Below are 13,643 nucleotides of genomic sequence, written 5' to 3'. Positions count from 1 at the left end.
TGAACAATGAGCTCTATGCTCAGATTGAATAAATAGAATGATGAGTTTTGAGATCAAGACAGTGGGAAAAGATATAGGTGTGGGAAAAGAGAGAAGAAAGTTTGACACGTGGACAAGTCATAATAAGATTTTCTAATCCTCTTTCCCATTACTTTTTCTATAAATAGTAGACGAGGGACTCATATAGGGGACCTTGGATTGATGATTGCTTGTTTGATTGAGAATTACGAGATGATAATCGACTAACTTAAGCATCGAATTATATTTTGTAGGTACTTCCCTCTTTATTCTTATCTTTCAATTCAATGAAGAACACACTTATGCTATTGGCTTAGCCAATAGAATGTGTATTGATCTAAAGAACTGGATTGATAAACAAGATCACGATTGCGAACTTTTTAACGAAAGAAAGTTATTGTGGTGGGGAAGATTTTGCCCGAAACAATTACATTAAAAATTGTACGATCTTGCAGTTACAAAACTTTCTATACTTTTCCTTGGGTAATTTCATTGGAAAGTGATATATCTATGTAAAAATATATAGAACTAAATTGTCAAGTAAAAATACACTAATTAGTTTAAGATGAAATCTTATTATTCTTCAAAACCACACCACTACTTGCCAAGTAATCTTTAGTTGTATGGATAAGAAAAGTTGCATAAATATTAGTGTTACTTGACTATATAGTATTTTTGTAGCAGAGTTAAATAAAAGGCAGAGATATAATTATATTAATCATCTTATTTATCATGTAACAGAGTTAATGATCAGTCATTGAGGAGAGAAATTTCTATATTATTACTAATAAATATTATACTAAATTTCCAAATTAAAAAAATATAAATTGTACTGACTTTTTACATTGTATATGAATATGATTGGATTATTACAAAAGAATTAACAAAAGTACACGACCACGATGATGACAATGATGAGAAAGATCTCGATCACACACGGCCTTGCAGTTTCACATCCAACGAATTGGAAATTAACTAATGTTGTAGTGAGTTGAAGAGGCAATTGCAATCAGCCAGATATATAGCGACGTCGTACAAGGACGCCCAGTGTGGCGTGCTGCCCCTTTGGCACACCCACATGGGGCCATTTTGTAATGAGCATGCCTTGGTGCTTGATCATTAGTCAAGTCTTGCACCAAGCAACCTCATGGGATAGGGTAGTGGCAGTTTTGTAATATTGCATATGTCTCCCAGACAAAAATCATATATGTTCCTGGGAAGACTTTATTTCCCTAGAAGGCTCCTTAGGGGGAGGTGACCTGGTGACTTAGGGAAGCACCATGGCCATCAGCAGATAGGGGCCAAAGCTGTGTACTCCCTTGCCCTATCAAGGCTATATATTAATGAAATAACATTTATCCATACTTGCCCCTGTGTACTTCCTTGTTGCTTATGTGTTACTTGTTTGTTACCTTCGTTGGGCCTTTGTGTGCCACTTGCCTTGTTGTGTGCTTTGTGTTGTGTGGACGTTCCTAGGAATGACTTGCTTTATGCTTGCTCATACTTCGTTATTGCCTGTTGCATGTCCGAGATGTGTATGTGGCTAACTGCTGAGTTTGTTTGCCTGTAGGTGTGTGTTGTAGGCTGACTTGCTAGCTTGAAGAGTCTGCAAGTACCGCACGTTCCGTCTAGTTAGAATCCCCAAATAGCCGGCCCGTGACAGTTGGTATCAGAGCCAAGTTAGAAAGCGCTTGGCAAAAACACACTATGGTGAACCACACTCAGAGGATCGAAGCTCTTGAGAAGCGAGTTGGGGAAGTGGATGGCCTGGACGAGAGGGTCAGGGATCTTTCCTTTGCAAGTCAGGACTCGGGTTCGTCTGATGCATACAATCGCATAGCTGCGTTGGAGAAGGAGAATGATGTTCTTCTATCCAGAATTATCGCGTTGGAGAAAAGAAACACTCCAACAAGTACTTCTGTTTCCCCGCGGTGGGAAGAGCGCATCGCGGCAGTGGAGCGCATGCTAAAGGAACAAGAAGTTTCAATAAATGACATGACGGAAGATTGCAGGGAGGCAGTCAGTGTACTCAGAGAAGAAATGGCTGAGCTGTCTGCCAAAGTAAACCTAACCATGCGAGCGGTTGGGAATGCCCCTGCAACAGGGCCGATGGGTATGGAATATGGCCGAGCCAAAGTACCCGAGCCGAGGCCCTATAATGGGGCCAAAGACGCAAAGGATTTGGAGAATTTCCTCTTTGACATGGAACATTACTTTAGAGTCGTGCGGGCCGATTCGGAAGATGGAAAGGTCGCCATGGCTACCATGTATTTGTCGGGGGATGCCAAAGTGTGGTGGAGGACCAAATATGATGATATAGAGAATGGCAGGTGTACCATCACATCTTGGGCGGACCTGAAGAGGGAATTAAAGACGCAGTTTCTGCCAGAAAATGTAGCTTACATAGCTCGTCGCCAGTTACGAGAGCTTAAACAAGTCGGGACAGTCCGAGAGTATGTAAAGAGATTTTCGGGACTGATGCTCGATATTAAAGACATGTCCAAAGTGGACAGGCTCTTCTGCTTCCTCGAGGGACTGAAACCGTGGGCCAAGCAAGAACTTCAAAGACAGCGGGTGACTGATCTAGCCACCGCTCAAGCTGCTGCCGAACGCTTAACAGACTACACTCCGGAGAGTAGCCTGCCGAAAAAGGCTACCCCTCCAGCCAGCTCAAGTAGCGTCGGGAGTAAGAAGTTTGGGAAGTCCTGGCAGGGCAAGAGTGGGGGAGAGAAGAGGACAGCTGAGTCCAATTCTTCCAGTGGGACAGATGCTGCTGTAGGGAAGAAGCCGCTAGCTTGTTGGATTTGCAAAGGCCCACACAAGTCGGCAGTATGCAAATTCCGGGACCAGATAAATGCCCTCATTGGCCAAGAACAACAAGGTGAAGGAGAAGAGGAAGAAGAAGAAGGGTACGCGCACATGGGCGCTGTCCGCCTGTTGAACGCTCTCAAGAAGCATGGCGAGAAAGGGAAGAAGACCCTGGGGAAAGGGCTAATGTTCGTGGATGCCGCTATCAATGGCAAGCCTGCCAAAAGCGTGATGATTGATACTGGCGCCACCCATAACTTCATCTCTGAACTCGAAGCAAAGCGACTGGGACTAAAGCTGGAGAAAGATGCAGGCCGCATGAAGGCGGTCAACACCAAAGCCTTGGCCACATCTGGCGTGGCTAAAGGGGTAAAAGTGAAGATCGACACGTGGGAAGGGCAGACTGATTTGGTGGTCGTCCATATGGACGACTTCGATGTAGTTTTGGGAATGGACTTTCTAACCGAGAAAGGTGCCATTCCAATTCCTGCCACTGGAAGCTTACTCATAATGGGAGAGACTCCTTCAATGGTACCTGCAAAGGTGAAGCCACCCCCTGCTGTGAAGCTTCTATCAGCTTTACAGTTCAAGAAGGGTGTGAGGAAGCAGGAGCCGACTTATGTAGCTGTGCCCACCGTGTTCGAAGAAGTAGTGGAAGAAATTGTTCCACTAGAAATTACGAGGGTCTTGAAGGTGTATGGGGATGTGATGCCAGAGAAACTCCCCAAAGCCTTGCCACCAAAGAGGGGGATTGATCACCAGATAGAACTGGTGCCTGGAGCGAAACCTCCAACAAAAGCGCCATACAGAATGGCACCCCCTGAGCTAGAAGAATTGAGGAAGCAATTAAAAGAGCTATTGGAGGCAGGCTTCATCAGACCGTCGAAGGCGCCATATGGCGCACCGGTGCTATTCCAGAAGAAGCACGATGGGAGCTTGAGACTGTGCATCGACTATAGGGCTCTCAATAAGGTGACAGTTCGCAACACATACCCCATTCCTCTAATCGCTGATTTGTTCGACCAGCTAAGTGGAGCTAAATACTTCACAAAGTTGGACTTGAGATCGGGCTATTATCAGGTGAGGATTGCAGATGGGGATGAACCAAAGACTACGTGTGTTACTCGATACGGAGCATTTGAGTTTCGAGTAATGCCGTTTGGGTTGACAAATGCACCTGCTACCTTCTGTACACTAATGAACCAAGTATTCCACGAGTATCTAGATAAGTTCGTGGTGGTGTACTTGGATGACATCGTGATTTATAGCGCCACGATAGAAGAGCATCAAGAACACTTGGCTCAAGTGTTTCAGAAGTTGAGAGAGAACCAGCTATATATGAAGCGAGAGAAATGCTCGTTTGCACAGGAGAGCATCAAGTTCTTAGGCCACGTGGTGGAACGTGGCTGTATTCGTATGGATCTGGAGAAGGTGAGGGCAATCCAGGAATGGAAAGCCCCCACAAACGTGAAAGAACTCCGCTCCTTCTTGGGCCTTGCTAACTACTATAGAAGATTTGTGGACGGCTACTCAAGAAGGGCGACACCCTTGACCGAGCTTCTGAAAAAGGGTGTGATTTGGGCGTGGACTGACAAGTGTGCTGAAGCGTTCAGAAGTTTGAAAGAAGCCATGATGAAGGATCCTGTTCTTGCCTTGCCAACTATTAGCAAGCCCTTCGAAGTACAGACAGATGCATCAGATTATGCTCTGGGAGGGGTACTAGTACAAGAGGACCACTCAGTCGCATACGAAAGTCGCAAGCTGTCTGAAGCTGAGAGGACGTATACTGCCCAGGAGAAGGAGCTCCTCGCAGTTATACATTGCTTGCGAGTGTGGAGGCATTACTTGCTGGGGTCAAAGTTCGTGGTTAAGACGGATAATGCAGCTGTGAGTCATTTCCTTACTCAGCCGAAGCTGACCCCTAAGCAGGCTCGATGGCAGGAGTTTGTGGCGGAATTCGACTTCCGTTTTGAACACAGGGCAGGACGCTTAAACCAGGCAGTTGACGCCTTGAGTCGTAAAGCGGAGTTGGCGACTCTAAAGATCATGGCTAGTTTATCGGCTAGCGTGGTGAACACTCCACTCAAGGAACGCATTAAAGAAAACCTAGAAAAAGACCCAGTTGTCAGGACCATCCTGAAGCTCGTAAAAGAAGGCAAGACTCGCCAGTTCTGGGTGGAGGATGACCTTCTGTGGGCTAAAGGGGGACGCTTGTATGTTCCAAAAGCTGGAGATTTGCGAAGGACATTACTAAGCGAGTGTCATGACACTCTGTGGGCAGGTCATCCAGGGTGGCAGAGAACCCATGCCCTCTTGAAGCAGGGATACTACTGGCCACAAATGCGGGACGATGTAGTGGAGTACACCAAGACATGTCTGGTCTGCAAGCAAGACAAGGTCAATAGGAACAAGACACCTGGGTTGTTGGAGCCCTTGCGAGTCCCAAGCCGACCGTGGGAGAGCGTGTCGCTTGACTTTATCACCAGTCTTCCGAAGACAGGAGATTTAAGTGCGATCTTGGTGGTCGTGGATAGATTCTCGAAGTATGCAACATTCATCCCAGTGTCGAAGTACTGTTCGGCAGAAGAGACAGCCAGACAATTTTTCAAACATATTGTCAAATATTGGGGAGTGCCCCAGAACATAGTCAGTGACCGAGATGGAAGATTCACGGGGACGTTTTGGTCCGAATTATTCAATCTCTTGGGGTCACAACTGAATATTTCCTCGAGCTACCATCCGCAGACAGATGGGCAGACAGAAAGATTCAACGGGATGTTGGAAGAGTACTTGCGCCACTTTGTCAATGCCAATCAGAAGAATTGGCCACAACTACTCGATGTAGCTCAATTTTGTTTCAACTCTCAAAAGAGTTCTTCGTCGAATAAAATCCCTTTTGAAGTTGTTAATGGACAGCAACCACTGTTACCCCACACAGTGGACGAATATCGCGGTCGGAACCCGCGAGCCTTTCACTTCACCAAAGACTGGAAGAAGACAACAGAGATTGCCCGAGCTTATCTAGAGAAAGCCTCAAGAAGAATGAAGAAGTGGGCAGATCAGAAGCGCAGACCACTGGAGTTCAAAGCAGGTGACTTAGTGTTAATCAAGCTGCGGCCCGAACAGTTGAGATTCCGAGGGGACAAAGACATCAGACTCGTCCGCAAGTACGAGGGTCCAGTCTCAGTCATCTCAAAAGTTGGCCTAACTTCATACAAAGTCGACCTACCCGCTTGGATGAAGATACACCCGGTCCTTCACGTCAGCAACTTGAAGCCGTATCATGAAGATCCAGCCAATCCAGAGCGCAACCAGTCAACCAGAGGAGGAGTCAGTGTTCAGCCAAGGAGCAAGCGTCAACCTGAAGAAATCCTGGCGGAAAGAACGGTCACCACTGACCGTAAAAAGCATAAGGAATATCTGGTAAAATGGAAGGGGCTCGCTGATGACGAAATCAGCTGGGAAAGGGCGAAAGACTTGAAGAAGCTCACGCAGAAGATTGAAGATCTACAAGCTACTTCGTCGAGGGCGCCGAAAGATTAAGTGGGGGAGAGTGTGGCGTGCTGCCCCTTTGGCACACCCACATGGGGCCATTTTGTAATGAGCATGCCTTGGTGCTTGATCATTAGTCAAGTCTTGCACCAAGCAACCTCATGGGATAGGGTAGTGGCAGTTTTGTAATATTGCATATGTCTCCCAGACAAAAATCATATATGTTCCTGGGAAGACTTTATTTCCCTAGAAGGCTCCTTAGGGGGAGGTGACCTGGTGACATAGGGAAGCACCATGGCCATCAGCAGATAGGGGCCAAAGCTGTGTACTCCCTTGCCCTATCAAGGCTATATATTAATGAAATAACATTTATCCATACTTGCCTCTGTGTACTTCCTTGTTGCTTATGTGTTACTTGTTTGTTACCTTCGTTGGGCCTTTGTGTGCCACTTGCCTTGTTGTGTGCTTTGTGTTGTGTGGACGTTCCTAGGAATGACTTGCTTTGTGCTTGCTCATACTTCGTTATTGCCCGTTGCATGTCCGAGATGTGTATGTGGCTAACCGCTGAGTTTGTTTGCCTGTAGGTGTGTGTTGTAGGCTGACTTGCTAGCTTGAAGAGTCTGCAAGTGCCGCACGTTCCGTCTAGTTGGAATCCCCAAATAGCCGGCCCGTGACACCCAGCACTTCATCACATGGTGGATTCTAATTCCCAGTAGTTAGTATAGACCTATAAGCGAGAGAGATTTGAACTGGCAGGGAAGTAGGAAATTAGCACTAGTGCTTTGGATGACTTATTATTATTGGACTTAGTACTCTTTCCCTCTTTCTGGTGGGAATTTTCAACATTATCGGAGACTCTAGACGAAGCAGACGCATGAAAACAGCCGAACAAGCCTGTGAAAAGGGCCATGTTGCTTAGTTTTTGTGGTAGCTAGCTAGATCGTGAAAATTATAAAGACTATAGCAGAGTATAGCAGTGTGGTGCTTTAAGTAGCTAGGCTGGTGGTACTTGATTTATGAGAAAGGATATGATATTTGTGATGTATTTATATGGTGCATCAGATTATAGTTTGTTTGTCATTCTTGGTGGGCAAGGAGAAGAGTAGACCAAAGTCTTGGCCAGCTTCGGCTGCTTTGCTACATGTCTTCCGTGTTGTTAAATTGTTGTTTTCTTGGATGGTCATTATGTAATTGTCATACAGAGCCACTTGTTCTTTTTTATTTATTTTATCGGAAAGAACAATCTCACAAGTTTTGGATGCGGGTCCCACTATGTACACGGTACATAGAATTAATATGAGCATTGCCATATAGTATTGCTGCGGGTGCATAAGTGGTGGATAACTGCACGTCTGCACATACTAAACTGTATCATATAAGGGGCACTGTGGGTATCTTACACCAATAGCTATTTAATTTAATTTACACCAATAGCTATTTAGCATGTCAAGTAGTGCTGACTTAATAAACAATAAAATAGCATTTAAGCTCAAGTCATGTGGCTTTTGAGCTTGCAAGTTTTAATTGGTTATTATTATTTTTTTTTAGAAAGATTATTGTTTAATAATAAAAGAAAAAAGTTGTCTCCATCAACTAAATGGGGCACACATTTATTAAATTATTATTTTCAATTACCACATTCTAATGCAGCCAAAAAGTTACCATATTACCCCAAATCTAGTGAAATATAATTCCGTTATTGTTTTTCACTTTTGTTTTTTCGTAAAGCTATTTTCAATGTAGTAGCTACAAATATTAACTTATTAAGGAATAGCTTTCCAAACTTAAAACTAAAATACCTAGGAAATCCAACCATCTACAAAAGAGCTTTTAGATGTTACAAGTCCAAAAAAGTATTTTTAGAGCAACTTTAATGCAATTGCTTAAAAAGTGGCTTGTCGACTATATGATCACAGCCAACGTTGTCTTACCACTTGAGAGTACATATGCAATATTAAGATTGAAGTATTGTTGCCTTTGTCCGGCAACAGTGATTTCCTTTTTTTTTTTTTTTTGTATAAATATATTTATATATAACGTTCAAAAAAAATTTCCAATAAGATTTTTGCCCGATTTTTATTTTATTACGGTTGGATTGTTTTTTTTTTTTCAAACAATTTATTTAATTTATTTTCTTCTATAAATACTCATCAATTTTATTTAATTTGCACACCACTCATACATTCTTCTTCAAGGTTATCTATCACAAATTTTATTTTCATACCAATAGATTCCCAAAATTCTCCACATACCAACCTCGAAAATCCAAATTTTTAATATTCTCAAATTTTTCTAAATTCATCGAATTCTCCACATACCAACCCCTAAAATCCAAATTTCAATATTCTCAATTCAATCAAAATTCTCACTCTACTTATCCCCAAAATATAAATTTTCAATATTCTCAATTTAACCAAAATTTTCCAAATTCTCAAAATTATCTCATGTCCTTGGCTCTTCGCCCTAACAAGCTCTATTCGCCACACCAGCAAATTCACTACCATATGCCTTTCATACGCTTTCCCTACACTAACCCGAAATAGTTTCAAGAAATTATAGGCCAAGTATGGAAAAGTCTAGTATTGGTTTGAATCATGAAACATCATCGACATCTGTCTCTAAAACCCAACATGAACATGATGTTGAATGGTTGGAAAATGTAGTTTTGCACAATGAAGATGAATCAAGGCATAAAGGTAAAGTAAAATGGAGCAAGGAAGCAACTGTACTTCTGATAAGTGGATGGCTTAATATATCTAAGGATGCCATCGTGGGGAATGACCAAACTTCTACACATTTCTGGACTCGGATCGCAAAATGCTACAACACCAACCAAAAAGGTGAGCAAACAATAACTGGAAGGCAATGTAAAGACCATTATAACAAGATGAATCAAAAGGTGGCGTGTTTTAATGGGTGTAGTAAACGAGTACGACAAGCACATCACAATGGTTGGTCTGATGAGAAAATTATTGAAAATGCACATCAATTATACAAATCTAAAAATAGCAACTCAAATTTTATGCTTGTGGACTGTTGGAGATTGCTAAAGGATGAGCCGAAATTAAATACAATGTATCAGCCAAAAGGTGATAAGAGAACAAAGGTGTCAGAATCAAGGGCATATACTTCATCTTCCAATGTAGACATCAATGATGATAAAGTATGTGAAGTGTGCCTTACTGGCCAAAAGGCAGCAAAGAGAAAGGGGAAGGAAAAAAAGACATACATACTACATTTACAGAGAATAATGAATGGAAAGCATCTACATTGGAGAAATTAGGGGCGATAAAGGAGAAAGAGGTAGAAGATAATAGGATGACAAAATACATGGATTATCTCGTCATGGACACGTCACATAAAGATCATGAAAACTTGTGTACTTATATTAAGACTAATATCCTGAAGTTGTAATTGCTATGTATTTTTATCAATCGCATTATTATGTAATATTTTTTTTAAAAAATATCCTTTATTATTTAGTGAGTGAATAACGGCTATATTTTAACACTTATTTTTTAACAGCTCTATTGACCATTGATTTGGCCAACGACACAGAGTCAAAATAACGACAAAGAGCAAAAAGGCAATTAAGAAGAGAATCAAACAGGAAGAAATGACACAAGTATTTTATAGTGGTTCGACCCCAACTGTGTGGTAATAACCTACGTCCACTTAGTGTTTTTATTGATGTTGAATCCCAATGTCGTGATCAAAGAACTAGGGTTTTTGAGTTTCACAAACTTCAGGAGAATTACAACTTTTTGATGTATGATCACACTATGCTCTCTCTCTCTATGAGTATTCCGATTCAAAAATCAAAAGTCCCCTCCTTGAGCCCTCTCATTCATATTTATAGGCTCAAGGGGGGTTACACGGGCCAATGGGCCTTAATTATCCTTAATATCAGCGTATCAAGGCAATAAAGAGAAAATATAATAAATGTAGTTATTACAAGATTGTGTATCTTAAAGGAAATCAACTGAAGCATGCCACTAGCCTGGTCGCATCTAAAAGCGATCTCTGATAAAACAATAAACATCGGGTCGATAGGTGAACAACATCCCTCCACTTTGACGCTGCCACGTGCCAACCACGTGTAATAAATTCTTGCCACATCATTAGGAGCCATTTTTGGGTAAACATTTGCCCCCCAAGTTTATTTTATTGCGACCGACATAAACTAAACTTAGGAAACTGACCATTCGCATACCCCACCAAATCTGTCAGAGCCGCCCATGCATTTTCGAAAAAGACAACCAATCATGTCTTTTCAGTTTCCCAAAAGTTGTCCAACAGCTGTTGCACTTCCCCATGCCTTAAAAAAGTAATTCCATGATTACCTCTTTTACAGTGCCATGATCAATATAAATCACTCATCCTTTTCATTTTTTACCTTTTACCAAATCCTTTGCCCTCAAGAACTCTGAAGAACCAAGCAGAACTAAGCCTAAAAAAGTTCATTGATCCACGGTGCGCCTGTCCAATTTTCCGAAATCTTCTCGATTCTTCATCCAAGTAAGTCCTCTAATCAATTCTTTTCTGTTACGTTGCACCGTGCAATGCCTGTTTTTCCTTCATTTTTTATTTCTGAGTTCTTGAATATCTCTGTCAATTCTTGCAAAATGGTTTCAGGGTAAATGGGTATGTTGATCTGTGCTAGATATGGTAGGAAAATAACATCTTGCTGGGGTTAGGAATTAGTTCGGTAGTTTGGATCGTGAATTTAGGGCGTAAAATCGAAGTAAAAATTCGATTTTTAAGCTTGTAGAAAAAACTGAGTTTTTCCCGCACCTTCAGAGTCGAAAAAGTCTTTCTTGAAAAACTTTTTACTTCTGCTTTTTGATCCGTTTTCATAAGTTCTCCTATATAATTTAGTGTTTTTGTTAGAATGTTGCGGGTCGTATAAAAGCTTAAGTTTTATACGCGAACAACGTTACTCCAACTCTTAACACAAGTTTTTAGGTCGTAGATTCTCATCTACCCTTCTCTATTCGCAGATTTTCATGCAAGATCCGTGGGGAGGTGAGAGGCCAATAGATGATGACCTACTCGCTCAATTGCTCGTGGACAAAGAATAGTCATCGGTACTCATCCCAGAAATACCTTTTTCTCGAATTCCACCCAACAGACCTTCTAGTTCATCAAACATGGGTAGAGTAAAGTCCACTGCCCAGAAAAAGAAATCCTCAAAAGCTTCCGAAAATCAGGCCGCTCCTCGGGCGAAAATTCCTTCGACCAGCGGTACAACCGAAACCGCTTATTCCGAAATTCAAACACAGGCCCACCTCCGCAACGCCATTCGACCAGATGTTGAATGGTACCTTGATCCTCCTAGCACAATCACTACTAGGATTATAAGTAATTTCCTTAGAAAGTACAGACTTTTTGGGGTTTCTTTATTCCTTCCTACCACCGACCAACGGGAAAATCTGCATGGTGGCGCCTTCAGTGCCTGGTCGAGGTATCACATTGAGGCAAGAGCAATCCTGCCTCTCCATCCTTTATTCCTAGGAGTGACAAATTATTTCGGGGTCGCTTTTTTCCGAATAACCCTGAATGGGTATAGAATGCTTTCAGCACTCTATATCCTTTATAGCCATAAAAAAATGGCATGTTCCTTCTCCTCATGAGATCGACTACCTAATCAATCTCAAATCTAACCCCAACCAGGACAACACGGGGTTTTTCCATTTTTGCCACCAGGAGTCGACCCGCACCTTCCTCAGTGGGACTACCTACAAGTCTAATGTAGGAAAGTACTACCAGGAGTACTTTTTAACCACTGACCTAGTCACCAATAACCTAGCCTTCACCCAAGGAGGTAACTTTTTTGTTTTCTTGGTTGCTTATTTTCCTTATATTTTATCTGCATTCTTCTTAGAAAATTAGCACATTTCAGGTCCATGGCTGCGACCGGCTCCTACTCCAGAAATGGAGGTTCGAGCAGCTCTACTGGCCAGCATGAGTGACGTAGAGAAAAGCGTCAAACAGCTTGTCACTAAAGCCAACCTGAGGTTGGTTTGGCTTCTGGCACCTCACCAGGACGTGAGGGGGTCAATGGCGGGGAGTGCGACTGGTGGAGAAATTTCCGAGCAGCACCCAGACATGTCACAACCTCAAAGGAGGAGACCAACTAGAGTGACAATCAGGGAACCCTCCAGTACCTCGCGAGCGGCCACGCCCCCTGCCCCTTCGGGAAAGGGAAAAAAGAAATCTTCCGAACCCCCTGCACCTATCGACGAGTCTTTAGATGAGAATTGTACTGTCTTCTCATTCTTAGACAGCTTGCCCATTCCCTGTCATTTATTTGACGGGGACGACAACTTTAAGTATACTCCAAATTTATATTCAGATTTCTTCCAGGCAGTGAGTGAGTGTAGCAGTAGTTCAGTAAGTAATATAGTGACCAATAGTTATAGCACAGGTTCTTTACTAATAATTTACTCGTCTTTACTTCTATTTCCATCTATGCTTATTGTCTAATGGTTAGCGATGCTTCCTTCTTTGCAGACTATGAAGAAATTAGAAGAACGGTTCAGTTTCTTGATAATACTCTGCGACAGATAGGATACAAGAGTTAGAGAAACTGAAGGAATGACTCTTTCATTCTGCTGCGTATACTGTAAGTATTCTTATCTTTGTTTCTCTTTGAATTCAATTTTAGAACATATTCTAGGTTATCTCATATTAATTTGTTTAATATTAGATGACACCTTGTTCATTAGATGACATGTAACCTAAAGTTTCTTAACAGCTTGTTCATTAGATGACATGTAACCTAAAGCTTTCATTGTGGTTGAAGGCATGTGGCGACATGTCGCCCCTGACATTGTATATAGAGTGGCGACATGTTACTTATTCTTAATTTTGGCTCCAATTTTATTGTTTTAATTAAATAATTTGGAGAGTTACTAAAGATAGTGCTAATACTATATAAATGGTCTTAGAGGGTCAAAATGTATTGATCCCGCTTATAAACCCTCTCTTTAGAGTTTAGATCAACCTTTCGCTCCTATAATTCTTCTAAGAAATTACTTGTTTAAAAAATTTAAAAGCTTGTTCAATCCCCATTCTCAATTTCTTTTGTAGAATTCTCAGGCAATTATCAAAATGGGTTGAAAGAGAAAATTTGGATCAAGCCTCTTTGTGTTTATATTATTGTTTTTTATTTTTATTTTTTTTATATTACCTCCATTGTTATTCTTATTCCTCCATTCCCAAAACAAACCGCACCAATACATGAAATAAAGTTACACATCAACTCAAGATAAAAAGTTGCACATTAACTAAACACAACAGTTTATGACTATTTGAACAAAATT

General features: G+C 41.7%; 1 protein-coding gene across 1 annotated transcript; it reads left to right on the top strand.

The window, feature by feature from the left end:
• The first annotated feature begins 8,884 nt into the window (after nt 1–8,884).
• Nucleotides 8,885–9,601, top strand: LOC133785184 (glutathione S-transferase T3-like). Its single transcript, XM_062224439.1, has one exon. It carries the CDS (start codon nt 8,885–8,887, stop codon nt 9,599–9,601), a length of 717 nt encoding a protein of 238 aa, XP_062080423.1.
• The last annotated feature ends 4,042 nt before the right edge of the window (nt 9,602–13,643 follow it).

The sequence above is a fragment of the Humulus lupulus genome, chromosome 6 (assembly GCF_963169125.1).
Source record: "Humulus lupulus chromosome 6, drHumLupu1.1, whole genome shotgun sequence".
In the NCBI taxonomy this organism is placed as follows: Eukaryota; Viridiplantae; Streptophyta; class Magnoliopsida; order Rosales; family Cannabaceae; genus Humulus; species Humulus lupulus.
Note: the sequence above shows the minus strand (reverse complement) of the source record. Positions and strands in the feature narration are given on the sequence as shown.

Excerpts from the sequence above, each read along its gene's own strand:
- LOC133785184 (XM_062224439.1), top strand. The coding sequence starts at position 8,885 with ATGGAAAAGTCTAGTATTGGTTTGAATCATGAAACATCATCGACATCT.